Raw genomic sequence first — 23182 nt, forward strand, 5'->3', positions numbered from 1 at the left:
GTGGCCCCAGCAGGCGAGATCGCCTCTGGCATCTTTCCTCCTAGTGAGCTCCACTGAACGGTTACCATTCGTACCCTTGTTTCCAACATTCTTTTTCCCGGCTTCCGACATCTTCTCATAAAGTAGTGTTGGATTGGTCGGGTTTGTGAGCCAATTCCAACCCCCCCCTCCCTCCCTCCAGAACCGGGCGAAAAGGACCAAATAGCAAGAACTTTGGCGGGAGCTACCTTATGTGTGACCTACTCCAACAAGCCGCCACTGGAACCCGCAGGCCATGTACAATCTAACCTAGCGTCGACTCGGACCCATTCAAACTCCTCTCACACTCTATCCTCTGGAGCGATCGTAAAGAGACCCTGGGGCAAATTTTTGGAGGACACAGAGGTGCCCACCCCCCCCCCCCCCCCCCCCGGACCCGTGTCCCGACCCACAGACGTGCATCCCCCAAATAATATCAAGAGAACAAGACGAAAAGCTTTGCTTTTAGGATAGCACGGTGGCGCTGAGGGTTAGCCCTGTTGCCGAGGTCCCAGGTTCGATCCCGGCTCTGGGTCACTATCCGTGTGGAGTTTGCACATTCTCCCTTGTTTGCGTGGGTTTCGCCCCCACAACCCAAAGATGTACAGGTCAAGTGGATTGGCCAAGCTAAAATCCTTAAAACTGGAAAAATTAATTGGGTACTCTAAATTTATTTTAAAAAGCCTTGCTTTTTTGTTTGGGTGGGAGTTTGCTGCGCTCTCATTGGCTGCCGCGCTTCCTGCAACTCAGAAATGTATCAACTCGCTTGTGGGACGTCCAGGGGAGGCCGACAAGAGGTGCTAGACAAATGCAAGTGCTTGCATAAAAAGGACCCAGCCCTGTCCTGCTCACATTTGCCTCCCCCAGCCGGCTTGCTTCTGAATTGCGGCTCTCTTGGGAGATAAAAAGAAATACAATTTCAGTCTCAATGCGTTGTTATCAATGAATCACGGTTTTCTTTTTTGGAGGAGGGTGGTTGTGGGGGGCAAGGAAGTCGCCTGCAGCTGAATGCAGCGTCCAGTCTCCGCCTTCCCTGGAGAGCCAGCCTCCACATTTCCGGAGCTTTAAAACCTGAATTGCATGGGATGATTAATCACTTGCCATCCACCCTCACCTCCGGCTAGTCTCACTCCTGTCCCTCTGCTCCCCAGGATAACGCAAAGGGCATTTCATTGAAATTGACTGCTATTGTCCCTCACTCTCACCTCCCCGGACCCCCGCGCCTGCACTGGAAGAATGAAGAACACTCTGATGCGCTGGAAGTTGCCAATCGTCTGCCTCGTCTGGCAACTGGCGATGATCATCCTCTTTGGGGTTTTCATTCGTTACGACGAGGAATCGGACGCCCATTGGTCCGTCACCAGAATGTCTCAGAACCACAGCCTCTTGGAAAACCAATTCTACTTCAGGTATCCCAGTAAGTACAGCCAACAATGCCCCTCTCTTCCCCCCCCCCCCCCCCCCCACCCCAAAAAAAATCCCTGCCACCAACTCCAAATCCTCCCTCCAACCCCCCCCGCCCCCCCCATCCAATTTCTCTTTGCACCTGCGGACAAACGGGGTTTGGGGAACTCAAACTGTAACTGCTGGATGGAGGTGGGGTGGGGTGAAAGAAAACATACCAGCACCGCCCCCCCCCCCTCCACACCTGACATCGATGGTGAGCTCCCCGTTTGTAATTTTGATCCTAGCCATGATGTGGAGATGCCGTTGTGGGACTGGGGTGAGCACGGTGAGAAGTCTCACAACACCAGGTTAAAGTCCAACAGGTTTGTTTGGAATCACTAGCTTTCGGAGCACAGCTCCTTCCTCAGGTGGATTCACCTGGGGAAGGAGCTGTGCTCCGAAAGCTAGTGATTCCAAACAAACCTGTTGGACTGTTGTGTCCTTCCAGCGTTTACTTTTGTAGATCGCGGGCGGCCCGGTAGTTAGCACAGTGGCTAGCACTGTTGCTTCACAGCTCCAGGATCTCAGGTTCGCGTCCCGGCTCCTGTCACTGTCAAAGAACAAAGAAAAGTACAGCACAGGAATAGGTCCTTCAGCCCTCCAAGCCCGTACCGACCACGCTGCCCGTCTAAACTAAAATCTTCTACACTTCCTGGGTCCGTATCCCTCTATTCCCATCCTATTCATGTATTTGTCAAGATGCCCCTTAAATATCACTATCGTCCCTGCTTCCACCACCTCCTCCTGTCTGTGCGGAGTCTGCACGTTCTCCCCCTCCGTGTCTGCGTGGGTTTCCTCCGGGTGCACCGGCTTCCTCCCGCAGTCCAAAGATTTGCGGGTTAGGTGGATTGGTCGTGCTGAATTCCCCTTAGTGTCCAAAAAAGGTTGGGTGGGGTTACTGGGTTACGGGGATAGGTGCAGATGTGAGCTTGCGTAGGGTGCTCTTTCCAAGGACCGCTGCAGACTCGATGGGCCGACTGGCCTCCTCCTGCACTGTAAATTCTAAATAAAAGAATGATGAATGTCAGCTGTCAAGTATTATTAATTGAACGGTTCGGTTAAACTGCTGATTTTTTCTCTCTCTTTAAAGCTGCCTGTTAGTACATGCAGGCACGTTGCAGGGATCTGGGCAGCAGGGTAGCATAGTGGTTAGCACAGTTGTTTTACAGCTCCAGGGTCCCAGGTTCGATTCCCAGCTTGGGTCACTGGCTGTGCGGAGTCTGCACGTTCTCTCCGTGTGTGTGTGGGTTTCCTCCGGGTACTCCGGTTTCCCCCACAGTCCAAAGATGTGCAGGTTAGGTGGATTGGCCATTCCAAATTGCCCTTAGTATCCAAAAAGGTTAGGTGGGGTTACTGGGTTAAGGGGATAATGGGGATAGGGTGGAGGCACAGGGCTTAAGTAGGGTGCTCTTTCCAAGGGCCAGTGCAGAGTCAATGGGCTGAATGGCCTCCTTCTGCCTTTGTAAATTCTGTGATTCTGTGATACCAAAATGCACATTTGAATTTCGGGGACAGGGAAGTCGCACTGAGTGTTGGGTGAGCTGCACTTACTGCAGGCTGGGCTATGGGCGCTGGAATTTAGGGTGAGGCTGTGTTGATATACATCACCCTATACACACAAGGGGTTAATGTAAATACACTACAACTAAGTAAACACTAGAGGGAGCACCAGAGACATTATGACATGCAGACATGCAGCTAATGAACACATAGAATAGGACACAACCAATAAGCAGTCAAGACACCCAGAGGTGACACTACCACAAGGGGGCATTACACAACCCATATATAAGGTCAGGGCACACATGCTCTGTCTCTTTCCACAGGTGACACTTCGAGAGTAGGACAGGGGCAGCTCAGAAGCATCACACCCACCACGTGCCTTAGAGCAGACTGGTTAGTTAGACTGAGTTACTATAGCAATATTAGCAGGAGAGTCGAACTCATAGAGAACTGTGCTAATGGTTCAATAAATCACATTGAACTTACTTCAAAGTCTGGAGTATCTTTTGGTCAAAGCTGCATCGAGTTGCAGCCTGTGTTATCCCAGAGTACATAACACAACATGGTACCAAAAGTGCCTGTTGAATCTATATACTTCAACTCAGCAAGATCCATGACAACCAGCAACAGCACCCAGGCAAGATGATCGAGATTCCGGTTCCTCAGCAGCTCAGGTACCAATACAATCTCAGTGCCAACTGGCGTGCATTCAAGCAGAAATTTGAGATTTACATGGTAGCATCCGACCTAGATGGCGTGGCCGATGCTGAGAAGATAAAGCTTCTACTCACCATTGCGGGTGAAAGTGAAACAGAAATCTTCAACTCCTTCAAGTACTCCAAAGGGCAGGACAAGAGAGACTTCCAGACAGTCCTGGACAAGTTTGAAAACTACTGCGAGGTGAACACAACAGAAATTGGTAAAACTGGCGTCTATACTCACCACGAGGCAGAGGTAGGATGCAACAGAAGCAAACGGCAATTTTGATTGGCGGCCATCTTGCGCAAGGAGCCGCACATGTGCAGTTCCCGAGAAGACGCAAACAGTACCAAATCCGAACCATTTCGAGATGTGTTGTACACTGAAGCAGCCGACACAGTCATGGACGAGTTCTTCGGATTTGAGGATCCTCAGCCCAGCATAGACGATATCCCAACCCTTGAGGACAGGATTATGCTGCGGCCTGACGCCATGAGACAGAGAACGGTACAAGCCCACAGAGAGCGGCCTGATGCCACACCAGTGGTCCACGCACCACGACGAGTGGTCCACGCACCACGAAGAGTCCCCGACTCCATACAGAGGATGGTCCACGCACCACGAAGAGTCCCCGACTCCACACAGAAAGCGATGAAAGACTCCACAGCGAGACCACTACACAACTCTGTTGAGAGCGCACAGATCGACTCCACAGCGAGGCCACTTGTTCATGCATGGACTGCGCTTTGGAGTCTTGAGTTGCTCCCATTGTGGAGTCTGTCAACGAGCTCGCTGTGGAGGCTTGTATCGCTCTCTCTGTGTGGAGTCTGGCATCTTTCCTTGTGTGGAGTCCACACTAGGAAAGATGCCAGACTCCACAGAGAGAGCGATACAAGCCTCCACAGCGAGCTCGTTGACAGACTCCACAATGGGAGCAACTCAAGACTCCAAAGCACAGTCCATGCATGAACAAGACCATGGAGGTCTACCACCTTATCTGAGCAACCAGCAGCAGATGATGCTCACGTGAGCAACAGAAAGACTATGACAGTCTACCCAGATTATTTGAGCCACCAGAAGAAGACTCTGACAGTCTACACAACTCATCTAACCGACAAGACACTGAAGATCTACCCACTGTATGTGCGACAAGAGACAAAGGCTTCACAAATCCCATACAAGATGTGCGACATCTCAGCGAGACTGACAGATCTCAGCTAGTATGTACAGAGGCACTGGACAATCAAAGTGAGGCTACTAGTGACTCCAGTGACACCAATTTAATTCAAACCTCATCTACTCGAGCCTCTCCATAAGAACCAGTAAGGGCTCCAGACGGGGAGCATCGACAAGCCAAAGATGATTCCAGTGAACCGGACATGACTCCAGACGGGGAGCGCCGAGGAATCAGAGACGGCACGCTCAATGAAACAGCAGATGCCACAAAGGAAACTGACACAAGTAACTTTGTGAAGGACTCAAATTCTCCACTCGGTGTGGGCATTGGGCGCAACAAACACAACAACAAGTACGTCAATAACAACAATGACAACAACAATAGAACAACAACTGGTACGACATGGTAAGACTCTACCCATGAAGGACAATGTTACTACTCAGCTCAGAACAATGGTGAGAGTACAAACATACCATGGCATGTCAACGCATCTTACCAATTCATGTTTGCTACACTACGGACAAGCAAACCAGCTTTCAGGAAAGATGTCATCAAGAATTGCTACCACAAGCATATAAAAAAAAGAGTCCACCTCCGATAATGAAGTGATTTGACCATTTGAACACCTCCTGATGACTTCTTGGTTACGTAAACACAGGAACACTGACGGCGTTCACAAGGAAATGACAACATCAACATCAACACTTCCACAACAGCACAAGAAAGCCACTCGACCGTGTAAATTCATGAACTTTGGACTCATAACTATTATTTGGTATTGTATAATCCTCAATGTTATCATAACTATTCTTTGATCTTGTATCGTCATCACAGTCATCATAACTTGTACATATCATCGCTTATTTACCTGTTTTTGTTCAATTTTTATTTAACACTGTACAGAAAATTTGTAACACGGAAAAAGGGGGGATAAAGTGATATGCATCACCGTATACACATAAGGGGTTAATGTAAATACATTACAACTAAGTAAACACTAGAGGGAGCACAAGGACGTCATGACATGCAGACATACAGCTAATGAACACATAGAATAGGACACAACCAATGAGCAGTCGAGACACCCAGAGGTGACACTACCACAAGGGGGCATTACACAACCCATATATAGGGACAGGGCACACATGCTCTGTCACTTTCCTCAGGCAACACTTAGAGAGTAGGACAGGGGCAGTTTAGAAGCATCACACCCACCACGTGGCTTAGAGCAGACTGGTTAGTTAGACTGAGTTACTATGGCAAGATTAACAGGAGAGTCAAACTCATAGAGAACTGTGCTGATAGTTCAATAAATCACATTGAACTTACTTCAAAGTCTGGAGTATCTTTTGGTCAAAGCTGCATCGAGTTGCAGCCTGTGTTATCCCAGAGTACATAACACAACACAGGCCAGGAAGGCATTGGAAACAGTGGAACTTGTGTGTATGTGGGGGGGGGGGGGGGCAGGGGTGTAGGGATGATGGGGGTTTTGGCTGCAAATGTGCAGAGAAGGGTGGAGGTAGAATTAGGTGATATTTGTGCTGAGGGATCTGGAGATGCCAGAGAGAAATAGAAGCTGCATAAGTTGGGACTGGGGGAGGGGGGGGGGGGGGCGGTTTATCCTCAGCTATGGCTCAGTGGTAACACTCTCAACTTTGAGTCAGAAAGCTTAATGCAACCCCCACCCCCAGAGAAGTAAGCACAACATCTAGGCGGGCATCTAAGTGCATAATCCAGTCAGAGCTGTGTGCATTTACATTAATTGTTGATCCACGGCCCTGTTTGCCCTCTCGGGTGGATATAAACGATGCTAGGGTAGCCTTTGGGTACTGGGTAGACGGTGGTCTAACGGTATTGTCACTGGGCTGGTAATCCAATGACCCAAGGCCCAGGGTTCGACTCCCACCAGGGCAGATGGTGGAAGTAGAATTCAATCAAAAATATTGAATTAAAAGTTTTGTGAAATAATTGAGGGACGTGGCTGACTCAAATGAACAAGCGAGGTACTCACTCAGTTCAAGGACACTTAGGCATTGTCAACAAATCCTGGCCTTAGCAGCGATACCCACATCCCAGGAAAGAATTACAAATATATATATTAATGGAGAAGGGAGTTTACTCCGGTGCTCAGGCCAATATTTATGCCTCCACTAACATGATTATCATATGCTGTTTGTGAGGATTTGCCAGGCATATAGCATATATTCAAGTTACTCCATCGGCTGTAAAGATATCCTGAACTTGTGAATATCGTTCCTCCTCCACTGTGCCAGGGTATTTCAAAGTGTGGGTGGGTCGTGGGAGGGTCGCAGCGTGGTCGGTCGCGGCATTCCTGCGGTGGTCCCGATCCCGGTAGAAGTGCCCAACGGCCGCTATCGACATTTTTATTGAGGGTGGCGGCCGCTGCCACCTTTTAAATAAGAACAAAATGAGGCTGTGTGCAGACCTCCAGCCATACGTGGCAGCAGTGAGCATGTCTGTGCTCCCTGCACAGACACTTGACGTCAGGTAAGTGCTTTTGCCACCAAACCACGGAGGAGACCTTTTCCATTTTCTAGCTGCTGGCAAGCAAGGCAAGAGGACTGTGAATATAAATCATTTTCTTACAAGTAAGAGACGGCCAGAGACTCAAATAGGCAGTGTACCTACTGACAAAGATCTCACAACTGAACTACTGGAGAGAGCTGCACAGGAGAGTCCTGGGCAGGACAGAGCAGTGCTAGTGCTTGCTCTGTACAGAGCTCCAGGGTTCTGGTTAACAGGCTACAAAGAAGAAACTTAACACGGGAACAAAGCAGGAGAAAGATGATTTCTTATGGTGTGGTTTTTTTCAAATGTGCCAATGCAAATATGGATGCAAGGCATTTGTGTGTCATGTGCAGGGCAGTACTGGCAAATGAGAGGAGAAGTTTCAGATTTTGAAAGAGAAGTGGTGGGTGAAAAATTCCTTTTGAGGTTGAGACCCCAGAGACAGTTATTAACCTATAGCTGACTCCAAATGAAAAGATTAAGCTGCTGAATCTGACCTGTGATAGCAATTTAAAAACATGCCAAAAACCCATGAGGTTGTCAGCATTCTGGAGTAGCATCTCCTAGGAGTATCCACTGTGGAGTAAAACAAGCATTTTGTTGCTTTTGCCCCTCACGATGACCTACATGTGCGAGGTTGGATTTTCTGTTCGCACAAAGATGAAGAAGGCACAAAAGAATTGGCTGAAGTCTGCACCTGCTTTGTGCATTCCTCTCTCTCCTCCTGTGAACCTGACTGGAGTGATTTTGTGAGGTCCAAGCAGGCTGCTCTTCCACATTAAAGGTAAGTGAATGTGGCGTGGGTCGCAAAGGTCGGCCGATTGGCAAAAGTGGGTCCCGGGAAAAAAGGTTTGGAAAACACTGCGCTGTGCAGCCACTGACAGTACAAGGCAACAGACTCACTTTCTGCTGACGGACTTTATAAAAAGCCCGGTTGGAATTCAGATTATTTCCTTCCTTTAATTTCAGGCTTCCAAGATGTTCACGTGATGGTTTTTGTGGGATTCGGGTTTCTGATGACCTTCCTGAAGAGATACGGATTTGGAAGTGTTGGATTCAACTTCCTCATTGCGTCCTTTAGCATCCAGTGGTCTCTGCTCATGCAAGGATGGTTTCATTCCTTAGATTTTAGTGATGGCAAAATCAAAATCGGCTTGGAAAGGTAAGTGATAAAAGCTGCCTTCCAGGCATGTAGGGCAAGTTTAAGTCTGGAGTATTGGCTTGTCTGTAGACATTTAGGAAAGACTTGGCTGGTCTTTCAATACTTAGTAAAAATGGGCAACGACCGAAAAATGCCCGTTACAGTTTCTGCATCATAACGTCTGACACATTTATGCATCATAAGGTCTGAGATGAGTACAGGAAGTTCAAAGAGGTTTGTGCCACCAGAGCCAATTGGAAAATAAAATCCTGACCACTTAATAGTGACTCGAAACCCTGTGCGGATCAAATTTCGGCCTTTGCCATGCTAAATTGGTTATCATTTGGCCTGTTTTACATTAATGGGGAGCAATAATTGAGAGCCCAGTTACGTCACAATGAACAAGGTGGAGGGAGTGAATCTGACCTGTGATAGCAATTTAAAAACATGCCAAAAGCCTATGAGGTTGTCAGCATTCTGGAGTAGCATCTCCTAGGAGTTGTGGCTGAAAGGGAATAATGGGGAGATTTAGACCACTGTGCTATCAATAATGTAAAAAAGGTTCTCTGCCAAGATTTAATGAGAAAAATTCAGGAATTAAAATAAATTTGCACTTGTTCACTTGGCAACGTGCTGGCTGGCAAATGTTTATTTCGCAGGATGGAGATGCATGATTGCTGTGGTGACTCCTACTGGTGGTACAAGTACTCCAATGTGACCCATCATTTTCCAATGAGATAGGAGAATGTCATATTATTATCTCCAGCAGGGAGCAAGGGAGCAATGACATCCATTCACCGATGTCAAATTGCAGTCGCATTTAACATTTACAGAGATGGGGAACGGGATGCTTGCTAAAACTGTTATCCCCATTAAATAAGTTCAGATGTAAGCTTGATAGTGTTTGAGATATCTTCATTACCTGGAATCAGTTATGTGTCTGCTGTTTTACAAAATGGAACAGGTATTCCTGTGTGTACAGGAGGTAGTGGCTAAGGCCATCCATAGAACTCTTGGGATCACGACAAATTTCGAGGGCCACTTCTCAAACCTGGGCCTCAAGCTGATTCAATCACTGGACTGACATCAGTGAATGAATACTGACATTGGGGTTATGCTAAGTAGGCTATAGACACAGGGCATTTCTGCGTGGATGCTAAAAGTCTATGTATTGTGGCGTCTTTATGATGTCTGCATTTAAAGAAAATGCTCTTCATACATGCAAGCAAGTTCTTGACCCCTGTTGAGTTCACTGTTGGCCAGAGAGTGGGTGCAGTAGAAGCACTCCAAATCTATTAGGGGCAGAACTACACTTGCTGTATCAATGCAGAGGTCTATGTTACAGCTAGCTGCTATTCCAGAATTGTTTGATCCTGAATAAAGTGAGATGTAGCCATCTACATAGAGCTACATCTGCAGTGGGTATTGTTCACCACAGGGTGAACTCTGTCCAATTCCATTGTACACCCATGGGTTAGATTGCATGTTTCCCTCTGGTCGGTTTGTTCCGGTGGACCTCGCAGCCTCCAACATCACTGGGGCCAAGACAGAGGGACTGCGTGAAGCAGAGAAAGTGAGAGAGGTAAGGGAATAGCAATCAGAGAAAGAGAGGAATGAAGGATTGAAAGAGAGAGAATTATAGCCAGATGAGAGAGGTGAAAAGACAACGAGAAAGACACAAAGCAGAAATTACAGACAGAAAGCCAGAGGGAGATGATAAAAGCTAGAAAGGGATATGGGCAAAAGGTCGGGAGGTGGATTTGAGACCAGAAAGAGATCAGCTGTGATCTGATTGAATGGCGAGAAGGGCTGATTTGCTGACTTCTGCTCCTAATTCCTATGTTACTTAGAGAGAGGATAGGCAGAGAGTGAGAGATTGAGAGAGCAACAGGTAGACAGCGAGACTGAAGCATAGTAACATAATTAACAATTATTTCCATGTCACTGTACTTGTTTGTCGAATTCTTCTCTCAACCTGCTTTACTGACAGTATCGCTGTTTATTTAAAAATGTTAAAATGGCAAGGAAAGGAATTTGATATGAACACATTAAATAATCATACAGAAGATTCAGTAATCTCTGGCCCACGGATGGAGGAATGGAAAAGGATTGAGGTGTGGCCCTTGGCAATACATTGTTACTAGTTAACCTTGTCTCAGTAGATGTTGGATGATGCTGTGGTGCCTGTGCTTTCATCCATTAAAATTTCTTGCTCTGATTTCTCTTTCCCCAGTCTAATAAATGCTGATTTCTGTGCCGCCTCGGTACTGATTGCATTTGGAGGTGTTCTCGGGAAGGTCAGTCCAGTCCAGCTGCTGATCATGTCACTGTTTCAAGTGACTCTGTACGCAGTGAATGAATTCATCATCCTGGATGTTCTGGGGGTGAGTTACCCAATCTGCCCCTTTACTACTTACCTCTCCTGTCACCAATCTAACTGTAGGAATCAGTTGTAGATTTTGTTCGTAGAACGTGAGAGTGTTTTTTGGAACGAGTAATAATTATTTGGGGCAACCAGACGGGATTTTCTTCCAGGCTTCGGGACCCTGACATCAGGGCTCGGTTCGGAGCCCACACTTCCTGGGAGCCACACGTAGGGAAGCCTCCTACTTGGCCTTGTTCAAGTTCGTCGACCAGCTAAGGACAGCTGGAGGTCTCCCAATGCTGCCGGCAGCAATTACAGGGGTCTCGACCGCTCCACTGAGAGAGCTGGACACTCCTGAGGCAGGTAGGAAAATGTGAAAAAAATCAATAAACTCCTTGGAGTGCCAACCAGACAGGCCCCTCTGTTCCCAGGGGAAAGATACCCTTCCAGCGGTACAGTTTGGCCACGGAGCCAGAAATTGTTGCTGCCGGCAGCACCCCTCACTAAACCGCCCCCCCCCCCCCGCCCCTTTGGGCTGCTAAAACCCTCATCAGCATCTTCTTCACCTTTACAGCTAAATCCTAGTGTCATCCTCACTGAGCTCAGTTGAGACGCCGGCAGCCTATCTCTGCTTCCTCCAGGGATGGCACGGTGGCGCAGTGGTTAGCACTGCCGCCTCACAGCGCTGAGGACCCAGGTTTGATCCTGGCCCCGGGTCACTGTCCGTGTGGAGTTTGCACATTCTCCCCGTGTCTGCGTGGGTCTCACCCCCACACTCCAAAGATGTGCAGGGTAGCTGGATTGGCCACGCTAAATTGCCCTTTAATTGTGGAAAACAAAAGAATTGAGTACTTCAAATTTTTAAGAAAACTCTGCTTCCTCCAGCCCTACCCTGGTCAAATGCTTGTTAGTGTTTAGCTCTGACCTGGCCTCCAAGCAGATCTGAAGTGAACATATGAATTAGGAACCAGTCGGTGCCGCGAGCCTACTCCACCATTCAATAAGATCATGGCTGATCTGATTGTAACCTCAACTCCACATTCCTGCCTATCACCCCATAACCATTCGCTCCATTGCTTATCAAGAATCTATTTACCTCTGCCTTTAAAATATTCAAAGCCTCCCACAGGAGGACACATCCTCTCCACAGCCACCCTGTCAATACCCTTCAGGATCTTAAACGTTTCAATCAAGTCACCTATTACTTTTCGAAACTCCAGCGGACGCAAGCCTAGCCTATTGAACCTATCGGCGTAAGCCAACCCACCCATTCCTGGTGTTTGTTAAGTACCTCTGTGCTAGTTCTTGTCCTGGGTCAGACCCAAACTTTAGGAAAAACAGGGGAGAGAGAATAAGTCACAAAATAAAAGTCACTTAACACTGAGTGTCGTAAATCTTCTCCTTTCCCAAGGCTAAAGATGCTGGGGGTGCGATGGTTATCCACGTGTTGGGTGCTTATTTCGGACTCACAGTCGCCCGAGTCCTCTACAGGCCAAATTTGGATCAAAAGAAGAATGAATCTGTTTATCACTCTGATCTCTTCTCCATGATTGGTGAGTGCTTTTCCATATGGTCTTGAGAGTTTCCACCTTGGAAAAACTAACAGGAGGAGGACAATAGAGGAGTCGAATGGAGCCGTTCTGGATGGTTGGGTTTTTAGAAAGCTATCGATTGTCTGGGGAAGAGAGGACTGAAGGATTATAGAGTTACACCAGAGAAAGAATGGATTTAAGTAGGAAATGAATTTACCCCAGCGCAGACTGTAGGGAGAAGCAAGTGTCAGTACTTCTTTGCTGCAGTAATCTCTTTTTGCTCATTCATTTGTCTTTTACTTATTAGCCGTCTAGATGTCAGGGGTTAATCACTATATCTTGGGAGGTGTATTCTTAATTTCTGGAGTACACTGAGCTTCTTGTGGCTCTCACACTTACATGGCCAGCAACAAAACCTGATAAGGTGCTTACACCTTCAGAAAAGCTGAGAAACGCCCGAGACTCAACTACCGCTACGAAGTGTTTGAATTAATAAAATCCTTTTTAGTTATGCTGGAGTTAAGGACCTTGATTTGTATTTCAGGATCACATTCCCCAATTCAGTTTGTGGAATTCAATGGTTTAAAGCGTGAGATACAAAAGGATGAGCGCTTTGGGTATGGACTTGTTGTGACTCAATGTAGCCATGTTCAATATTCTAATTGGTTAGATTGCAAAGTATTTACAGCTGGAGACATGTTAGTCCAACAAATCCGCGGTAGTGTTTTTGCTCCATATGAACCTCCTTCCCATCTCTCGTCATCTAACTCCACCAACATCTCTTTCTCTTTCATGTGCTTAAGTAGCTTTTCCGCTCTCTGTGGTGGTGAGTTCCACTTTCTGGATCGATAAGTTTCTTCTGAATTCCCTGTTGTATTTATCAGTAACCAAGTGATACTTACGGCCCCTGGATCTGACCCAAACATCTCTACCGCCTACCCTATCAACCCTTTTCACAACCTGAAGATCCCCTAAGACAGCGGTGGGTAACCTGAAGCCCCGGGGGCCACATGTGGCCCATCTGGGTTCTGAGTGGGGCCCACCAGACATTTTGTTGATCGTTGCCCACACGCAGGTTCCGCTAATTTCCGTCCGTGTCGGTTTTTCTTCCTACCAGTGTGACTGAAGTGATCCACACGTAAAGCAAAGGGCAAGTGAAGTGAGGCGTGTGCGGATCGCTCACAACACTGACTGGGAGAACTGTGCACTCCCTCGGCGCCCAAAGTGCAAATATATCACTTGTTTTCACCAATTGAAGTTGTTGATAATTCTATTAATATATTTTCTATAAGCATTTTCTGTAATTTATCGAATGCATTTAAATGTAATCTTATTCAAGGGGTCATGGTTCGTGAACAAGGCCGATTTCCATCTTGGGGCCCGGGGAGATGGAGGGTCACTCATGCGGCTCACTCACTACCCCAGGTTGTCCATCACTGCAGGAAGGTCATCCCAAGGTTTTCGCTTTTCTGGAAAAAAGGAGCCACAGCTTATTCAATATTTTATGACAGTTACAACCTTTCAGTTTCAGTATCATTCTAGTAAATATTTCTTGCACCATCTCCAGTGCCTCTAAATCCAGAAACAGAAATGATCACTGCACCCCAAGTGTGGCCTAACCAATGTTCTGGAAAGATAAACATAACCTTTCTGTTTTCTTACATTTCACCCTTCAAGAAATGCGTATCCAGTGCTTTGTTTGATTTTTATGGTCTTATTAAACTGTGCTGCTGCTTTGAGTGATTTGCACCTTCAGATCCCTCTGTTCCACTGCCCCGTTTATTTTCCAAGGAGCATGTTACCTCCTTATTCCTCCTCCCGAACCATACTGCCTAAAGGAGTAAAACTGGAAATGCACAAAATGCATTAGCTTCGGTCTTGCAGTCAATGGTGCTTGTTGTTGACCTCGAAGAAAGCTGCCCACAGTGATTCCAGGGATCTCTCCGGTGTGGATATCCGCTTATCCACGTTATGACGTCAAAGTCAGGGGGAATCTCTGGGTGTCCCGAGGCGGTGATTGCATCAAGCAGGGTTAGCAGCTAAACTTACCCGGAATTCTCACAGACTCCAAACCAGGAAGTAAAATAAACTGAGCAGCATTCACTTTTTAATGAAATTTATCGAGAAGCAGCCTGAGCCTGTGGAACATGAAATGAAATGAAATGAAAATCGCTTATTGTCACAAGTAGGCTTCAAATGAAGTTCCTGTGAAAAGCCCCTAGTCGCCACATTCCGCCGCCTGTTCAGGGAGGCTGTTACGGGAATTGAACCGTGCTACTGGCCTGCCTTGGTCTGCTTTCAAAGCCAGCGATTTAGCCCTGTGCTAAACAGCCCCTTATCAGGCTCAACGGGCCAAATCACCTACTCCTGCTCTTATTTTCTATGCATCTGTGAACCATGGACAATTTATGGCACAAAAATATGCCACTCAGCCCATCGCCAGTCTGTATTGTAATTTGATTCCACAACCTTATTTTTGTCTGAGCTCCTTTTCCTCGGTGCCTTCACTGAGTTCCTATAAGGGATGGCAGTGATACAGTGCTAGCCGAAAACTGAACCGCACAGTCTAATCCCACTTTCCAGCATTTGGGTCGTAGCCCTGCAGGTTACAGCACTTGAGGTGCATACCGACCTTTAAATGAGTTGAGGGTTTCTGTTTTTCTACATCACAATCAAATCTCCCCAAGTAGAACAGCCCCAGCCTGTCCAATCTTTCCCCAAAGCTTCAATGTTCAAGTCCTGGCAGAACCTTGTCAATGTCCTCTGCACCATCTCTAGTGCAATTACCACCTTTCTCAACCATAAGAACATAAGAACTAGGAGCAGGAGTAGGCCATCTAGCCCCTCGAGCCTGCTCCACCATTCAATGAGATCATGGCTGATCTTTTGTGGACTCAGCTCCACTTTCCGGCCTGAACACCATAACCCTTAATCCCTTTATTCTTCAAAAAACTATCTATCTTTATCTTAAAAACATTTAATGAAGGAGCCTCTACTGCTTCACTGGGCAAGGAATTCCATAGATTCACAACCCTTTGGGTGAAGAAGTTCCTCCTAAACTCAGTCCTAAATCTACTTCCCCTTATTTTGAGGCTATGCCCCCGAGTTCTGCTTTCACCCGCCAGTGGAAACAACCTGCCCGCATCTATCCTATCTATTCCCTTCATAATCTTATATGTTTCTATAAGATCCCCCCCTCATCCTTCTAAATTCCAACGAGTACAGTCCCAGTCTACTCAACCTTTCCTCGTAATCCAACCCCTTCAGCTCTGGGATTAACCTAGTGAATCTCCTCTGCACACCCTCCAGTGCCAGTACATCCTTTCCCAAGTAAGGAGACCAAAACTGAACACAATACTCCAGGTGTGGCCTCACTAACACCTTATACAATTGCAGCAGAACCTCCCTAGTCTTAAACTCCATCCCTCTAGCAATGAAGGACAATGAACCACGAGCACCTTCTCCTGCCATTAATGCTTCTCTTTACATTTATTTGTTGCAATCCCTCCGCGCTCCCCACCAATCACTGAGCTTCTGCTCTGCTCCAGCTGCTAGACCCCCGCCCCCATACAACGTATAATCCATCACATTTCTACCTCTCTTCAGCTCTGAAGAAGACTCCGAAGGACTCGAACTCTAGTTTTTCTCTCTCTGCCAGACCTGCTGTTTTTTTCCCCAACATGAGATCCGTAGAATTCATACAGTGCAGAAGGAGGCCACTCAGCCCATCGAATCGGCACCGACCATCTGAAAGAGCACCCTCCCTAGGCCTACTCCCCTGCCCTATCTCCGTAAACCTAACCTGCACATCTTTGGACTGTGGGAGGAAAGCGGAGCACCCGGAGTAAACCCACGCAGACGTGGCGAAAACGTGCAAACTCCACACAGACAGGCACCCAAGGCTGGAATCGAACCCGGGTCCCTGTGAAGGCGCTGTGAAGCAGTAGTGCTAGCCACTGTGCCACAGTGCATTCTGTTTTTCTTTCCGATTCCAGCATCGCTGTATTTTGCTTTGATACAACCTTTCTGGGATAGAGTGAATGGAGGCTGAAAAAGTGTATCTCAAATGTGGACAGTTGACAACTTTAGTAAGTATCTCCCTCCACATATGCTGCCGGACCTGCTGGGTTTTTCCAGCACTTTCAGTTTTACACCCCAGCTTCTCTCCTCTCTCCACAAATTCCACAACCTCCCACCACTTAGAAATTCAAGGAGAGCAGAGGCATGTTCCTGTTCGAGCCATACACCATTCTGACCTGGTGTTATATCGTCATTCCTTCCCAGTCGCTGGATCAAAATCATGGAACTCCCTCCCTATCAGCACTGTGGCTCACCACCAGCTACTTAAGAGCAATTAGGTTGAAAACGCTGACCTTCCCAGAGATGCCCACATCCTGTGAATTGAGAAAAAACATTGGTTTAGTAATCAATTTTTCAAACAAACAGAATCAAGCAAAGCCATGCAGATTATAAACGTTTCGTTTCTCAGTTCTTGCTCTGTGCTGGGGTTACAATTGATTTGTTACAGTTGGTCCAACATGATAGGGAAAAAACTGCACCCTGCCACGATTGAGAGAGGAAGGGAGTATATAGAAGATATCAGAGGGAAGAAAACTTAGTCCCCATTTTGCACTGTATCACTGACATCCTTAAAGGAACTCCGTGAAGACACAGAGGAAAAGGAGCTCAGATTAAAATAAGGACGTGGAATCAAATTACAATACAGACTGGTTTGCAGAGCACTGCTGCTAATTTTTATTTATGCAGCACCCCACTGGTTAAATAGTTTCTAATGGTGCCGTTATGTTGTATCATAGCATCATAGAATTTACAGTGCAGAAGGGGGCCATTCAGCCCATTGAGTTTGCACTGGCTCTTGGAAAAGAGCACTCTACTGAAGCCCACGTATCTACCCTATCCCTGTAACCCAGCAACCCCACCTAACCTAAGGGCAATTTAGCATGGCCAATCCACCTGCAGATCTTTGGACTGTGGGAGGAAACCGGAGCACCCGGAGGAAACCCAAGCAGACACGGGGAGAACGTGCAGACTCCGCACAGACAGTAACCCAAGCCGGGAATCGAACCTGGGACCCTGGCGCTGTGAAGCCATAATGTGAGCCACTATGCTACTGTATGTTCTGTGGTGGTCTGTTACAGTTCTCTCAGTGAGTCCGAGTTGCTGTGACAACATGCACTTTTACATGCCCATAGAAAGACCAGGGGCGAGATTCTCCGACCCCCCCGCCGGGTCGGAGAATCGCTGGGGGCTGGCGTGAATCCCGCCCCCGCCGGTTGCCGAATTCTCCGGCACCGGAGATTCGGCGGGGGCGGGAATCGCGCCGTGCCGGTTGGCGGCCCCCCCCCCTCGATTCTCTGGCCCGGATGGGCCGAAGTCCCGCAGCTAAAATGCCTGGCCCGCCGGCGTAGATTAAAGCACCTACCTTACCGGTGGGACAAGGCGGCGCGGGCGGGCTCCGGGGTCCTGGGGGGGGCGCGGGGCGATCTGTCCCCGGGGGATGCCCCCACGGTGGCCTGGCCCGCGACCGGGGCCCACCGATCCGCGGGCGGGCCTGTGCCGTGGGGGCACTCTTTTCCTTCCGCCTTCGCCACGGTCTCCACCAAGGCGGAGGCGGAGGCGGAAGAGACTCCCTCCACCGCGCATGCGTGGGAATGCCGTCAGCGGCCGCTAACGCTCCCGCGCATGCGCCGCCCGGAGATGTCATTTCCGCGCCAGTTGGCGGGGCACCAAAGGCCTTTTCCGCCAGCTGGCGGGGCGGAAATTCGTCCAGCGCGGGCCTAGCCCCTTAAGGTTGGGGCTCGGGCCCCTAAGATGCGGAGCATTCCGCACCTTTGGGGCGGCGGGATGCCCGACTGATTTGCGCCGTTTTGGGCGCCAGTCGGCGGACATCGCGCTGATACCGGAGAATTTCGCCCCAGGTCAGAGCACTTTCCATGGATATTCTGATCTGGAACTTTGGGTAATGATGGTAGGGGCTTCAACTTTCTTTCCATCTAATGGCTGACTAGCAGTCTCTCCCACTCTCACTGCCTGCCAATGATGCGTGTTGGAAGCATTTGCAGGTTGATACGCAACCTGTTTGGCTGCGTTGATTTACCTTCCTTGACCATCAAGTCCCAAGGTGGGTCTTGAACACAGAGCTCCTGGCTCAGAGGTGAGAATTTTGTCCACTGCCGCGGAATCTCCTATATTCAGTGGTACAAATGTACAAAAATGACTGGCAGGAAAACCCCAGCTGAAACCTACTCAACACTACAATCGCTGGAACATCACGGCTTGAAAACACCGTCAATTTCTGGACCCCCCGCCTTCTCCATCTCCCTCTCGCCCCCCCCTGGAAGCCGTGTCATCTTCTTTGGTGCAAAATGATACTGAATCCATAACCCAGTACGGTAGCACAGTGGTTAGCACTGTTGCTTCACGGCACCAACGTCCCAGGTTTGATTCCTGCTTGGGTCACTGTCTATGCAGAGTCTGCACGTTCTCCCCGTGTCTGCGTGGGTTTCCGCCGGGTGCTCTGATTTCCTCCCACAAGTCCCGAAAGACGTGTTGTTAGGTGAATTGGACATTCGGAATTCTCCCTCTGTGTATCCGACTAGGCACCGGAATGCGGCGACTAGGGGCTTTTGACAGTAACTTCATTGCAGTGTTAATGTAAGCCTACTTGTGACACGGTTAAAGATTATTATTATTATTAAATTTGCACAATTCAAATATGGATGTTAGAGCCTGAATTCACACTGAAGCAAAACCCTGTGTCCTCCTGGGATTCTCAAATCACTTTGCCCTAATGTCTAGTCAGGCCTAACTGACCTGTGCAATGTCAGACACTCTGAGAACACCGCTGTTGCACTGTAAATACGGCCTAAGACCATTTCATAAGTTGAGAAATAAAGTGGATGGTGTGCGTGACAAAAAGGAGATTAAAGGTTAGAAGGTCAAAAACACAGTGGAAGAGTTGGCTATTTTGAGGTCTTTATGGGTAGTGAGGGGGGTATCAAATTCAGACGGCTTTGAGTTCCAAAGAGTGGAATAGTTTGACTGAGTGGGGCGAAGGAAGATTAAGATGTTGCTTGTAGGGTATCCTATGTTAAGGGTTAACGAGGGTTTATTTACCACAAGGACTTTGCTCTCTTCCTCAGGCACCCTCTACCTCTGGATGTTCTGGCCTAGCTTCAACTCGGCAATTTCAAACAATGGGGATGCCCAGCACCGTGGTGTCATCAACACCTACTGCTCACTGGCAGCCAGTGTACTCACTGCCATTGCTGTTTCCAGTTTCTTTGAGAAGAAGGGAAAAATCAACATGGTAAGGCATCACCTCGTTGGGGAGGATGGGCACATCGCGATGACTGGAGTTTAACATAGCCACCTAATCTTACAAGCCTTAAACTCAGTCCCGTGCCACTTCACGGAGGGTTGTTGTTAGACCTTGACCTATCACCTCCAGGAGTTGGGCTTAGTTCTAGCTCGGACTGATGGAATGACAACCTTGTCTCCCTGACACCTTCCGGGGTTCCAAAATGTAATGAGTCTCAATCCCACCCATTCAAAGGTCGTGTCAGAGCAGATCATTGAGCAAGGTCACTGGTGTCAAGTGTAGGAAGATAGAGCTAAGGCACAGATCAGCCAAGATCTCCTTCAATGGCAGAAGAGGCCAAAGGAGCTGAATGACCTTCTCCTGTTCCAGTGAATTGGGACTGCCTTGATACTGGAACAGGAATATGTGCATGCATTGTATGTTACTGTACGTAAGGGTGGGCATATGTATGCATGTGCATTGGCATACGCTTGTGTGAGCGTGTTCATGTACGTGTTTGTGCGCATTTGCATGTGAACCGTGAAAGTGTGCAATGCATGGGTCACAGGTAGGGACAGGGTCACACTTGGCTGTGATGCCCCAGTGACTGAATAGCCTGCACTTGCCATCTGGACTGGCCCATGAAGAGTGGCTAATTGTGGCGATTGTGTGTCGTTCTCTCGCCAGGTTCATGTTCAGAACGGGACACTGGCTGGCGGGGTGGCTCTTGGCACAGCCGCGGAAATGATGCTCACTCCCTATGGATCGCTGATTGTCGGAGCTATCTCAGGAACCGTGTCGACGCTGGGCTTCATCTTCCTGTCGGTGAGTCCCGATATCTCAGCTTCACCAGCAGAGCTCTAGGAGTGATAGCAACCATGTTAACAAAAAGTGTGAATACAACTCGCTCCCCCCACTGGCCACTCACTCTGAGGCACACACAATGGGATGACGATCCCCCCTCCCCCAGGTTTGATCAGGCTGCACTACCCTTCCTGCAAGCTGAACCAAGTCAGCCGCTGGCACCTGGGCACTTACTATTGGCAGAGTGGTTTTGAGGATTGGTGAAGTCTCTCTGACCAAACCTCACCCTCTGCCCACCCAATCTGAGAGCCGCTTCTCACTCCAGCTCAACGCTGCAATCCTGCTTGAGGGGCTGCGGAATAGCAAAAGGCTTTTGTGGTTCTATTTTTTTAAAAGCAGCGCGGATGGGGTAACACCTCTGAGGGTTGCGTTTGACGCGACCCCTGACCCCAGCGGCCGGAGGTGAATAGTGACTGGCCAGGGTGAGTTTTATAATTGCTTGCTGGGTAAATAAACCTCACGCAAGATCTTACGCTGTGATTGCCTGTTTTAAAGCCACTCCTGGAAAAGTACCTCAAGATACAAGATACCTGCGGCATCCACAATCTCCACGGTATTCCGGGTGTGATCGGAGCTATCGTGGGAGCTGTAACTGCAGCAGCTGCGACGGAGGAAGTGTACAGCAGAGAGGGGTAAGGTGGAGCTCACGGCACTGTCGCTGCCATATTGTGAATAAGGGTAAACTGGTCAGCATTGTACTTTAGTGGACTCACTGAGGCCTGCACTGTGCCTGAAGGTATTGATTGCAATTTCACTGGAGGGACATTCACGCTAAGCCACGACTTAAATATAGGCACTGTCTGCCAGGACAGGGGGCGGGATTCTCCCCTACCCAGCGGGGCGGGGGGAGGGGGGGGGGTCCCGGCGCCAAGGAGTGGCGTGAAACACTCCGGCGTCGGGCTGCCCCAAAGGTGCCCGGAGTGGTTTGCGCCGCACCGGCTGGCGGGGAAGGGGCTTGGCGCCACGCCAACCAGCGGCGAAGGGCCTCCGCCGGCCGGTGCGAGTTGCCGCATACGCGGGAGCGCCAGCACCTGCTGGCGTCATCCCGGCGCATGCGCAGGGGGGGATCTCCGCGTCGGCCATGGCGGGGGAACCACAGCGGCCGACGCGGGAGAATAGAGTGCCCCCACGGCACAGGCCCGCCCGCGGATCGGTGGGCCCCGATCGCGGGCCAGGCCACCGTGGGGGCACCGCCCGGGGCCAGATTCCCATCCCCACCAAATCTCCGGCACCGGAGAATTCGGCAGCCAGCGGGACAGGATTCACACGGCCGGGGGCGGGAGGTGGGGGGGTGGGGGGGGGGGGGGTGTCGGAGAATCCCGCCCAGTATTTATCAAACTTTTTTTCCTGGCGACCCACTTTTACCAAATGGCTGTCCCTTGCGACTGCACCATGTTCACTCACTACTCAGGTGAGCCTGTCCTCACATTTATGCATTTAAAATTAATATAATTGATCTTCCTCATTTGTTACATTCAGTTCCGCATGTTTACAGCCAAGATGTTGCATGGCAACAAAATAATTCCACCTTGTGTTTTGCAAATTTAACTTTACATCCTCGACACTGAAATTGCTGGCTTCGTCCAATCAGATATTTCCAACTCATAACTGAGATTTAACTCTGGGTCCAAAGTCCCGGTACGCTGCTGAATCGATCAGAGGATTCAACACGCGTTGTTCCAACACGCCGATATGAACACTTTCGCTGATCTGGTCGCGCTGTATCAACGTGAATTCAGCTATAAAGAAATACGATCAATCTTATTCCTCTCGTCAACATATAAATTCAAAATAAATGTCCAATGTCACACAATACATTGTCACGTTTTTCAGACGTCAGCTTATTTTGAAATTGATTCAACCGCAAAATATTTCACGGGGAGAAATAATGAGTTGGAGTGTGAGATGCTCGTCAAATTCTGAAGCCATAGCCTGCCTTCATGGTGGGAGATTTGAGACTCGGGCAGAGTCCACTGACCCAGCAAGCTGCTATACTCTCCCCACAGTTGCAATCGAAACAGGATTCACATTTAAAAATACACCTCCCTCCCGATTGTTACCTTTTCCATTCACGTAACTTGTAGGAGGCAGTTCTAAACATTTCTTCCCGATCAAAATACCTCACATATTGTCTATGTCATCGTCTGAGAAGTTTTCATTTTAATACTGCCTTCTAGGCGGCATGATGGCGCAGTGGTTAGCACCGCTGCCTCACGGTGCTGAGGTCCCAGGTTCGATCCCAGCTCCGGGTCACTGTCTGGGTGGAGTTCACACATTCTCCCCGTGTCTGCGAGGGTCTCACTCCCACAACCCAAAGATGTGTAGGGTAGGACAGAACAGAACCAGACCTATGTGTAACACCACCACAGAGTTGATCTCACAGCCATTTCAAATATTAGGTTTCATAATGAAACATTTTATTTGTGTATTGGCTCGCCATTAAATTTAACCTTATGAATATGGACTTTCTTTTTGAACAGGATCACATTAGGGCAGCCACCATGCACATCAGAACACAACCATCTGGAATTCACCTTCCAATCACTCACCATCCAGACTTGGAAATAGATCTTAATTTCCTCACTGG

At 48.6% G+C, this 23182-nt stretch overlaps 1 protein-coding gene across 2 annotated transcripts in view; it reads left to right on the forward strand.

Moving 5' to 3' along the window:
* Positions 1-1091: 1091 nt before the first annotated feature.
* The window catches only part of rhcgb (Rh family, C glycoprotein b), a 37911-nt gene continuing 15820 nt past the window's right edge, over positions 1092-23182 (forward strand). For both annotated transcript variants that reach the window (XM_072470550.1, XM_072470551.1), the window contains exons 1-7: positions 1092-1435; positions 8342-8534; positions 10747-10897; positions 12290-12431; positions 19574-19740; positions 20419-20556; positions 21091-21227. In XM_072470550.1, the coding sequence (XP_072326651.1) occupies positions 1255-1435; positions 8342-8534; positions 10747-10897; positions 12290-12431; positions 19574-19740; positions 20419-20556; positions 21091-21227 (1109 nt within the window). In that variant the 5' untranslated portion in view covers positions 1092-1254. The remainder of the gene's footprint in view (positions 1436-8341; positions 8535-10746; positions 10898-12289; positions 12432-19573; positions 19741-20418; positions 20557-21090; positions 21228-23182) is intronic.

Source organism: Scyliorhinus torazame, chromosome 12, assembly GCF_047496885.1.
Source record: "Scyliorhinus torazame isolate Kashiwa2021f chromosome 12, sScyTor2.1, whole genome shotgun sequence".
Taxonomy (NCBI): domain Eukaryota; kingdom Metazoa; phylum Chordata; class Chondrichthyes; order Carcharhiniformes; family Scyliorhinidae; genus Scyliorhinus; species Scyliorhinus torazame.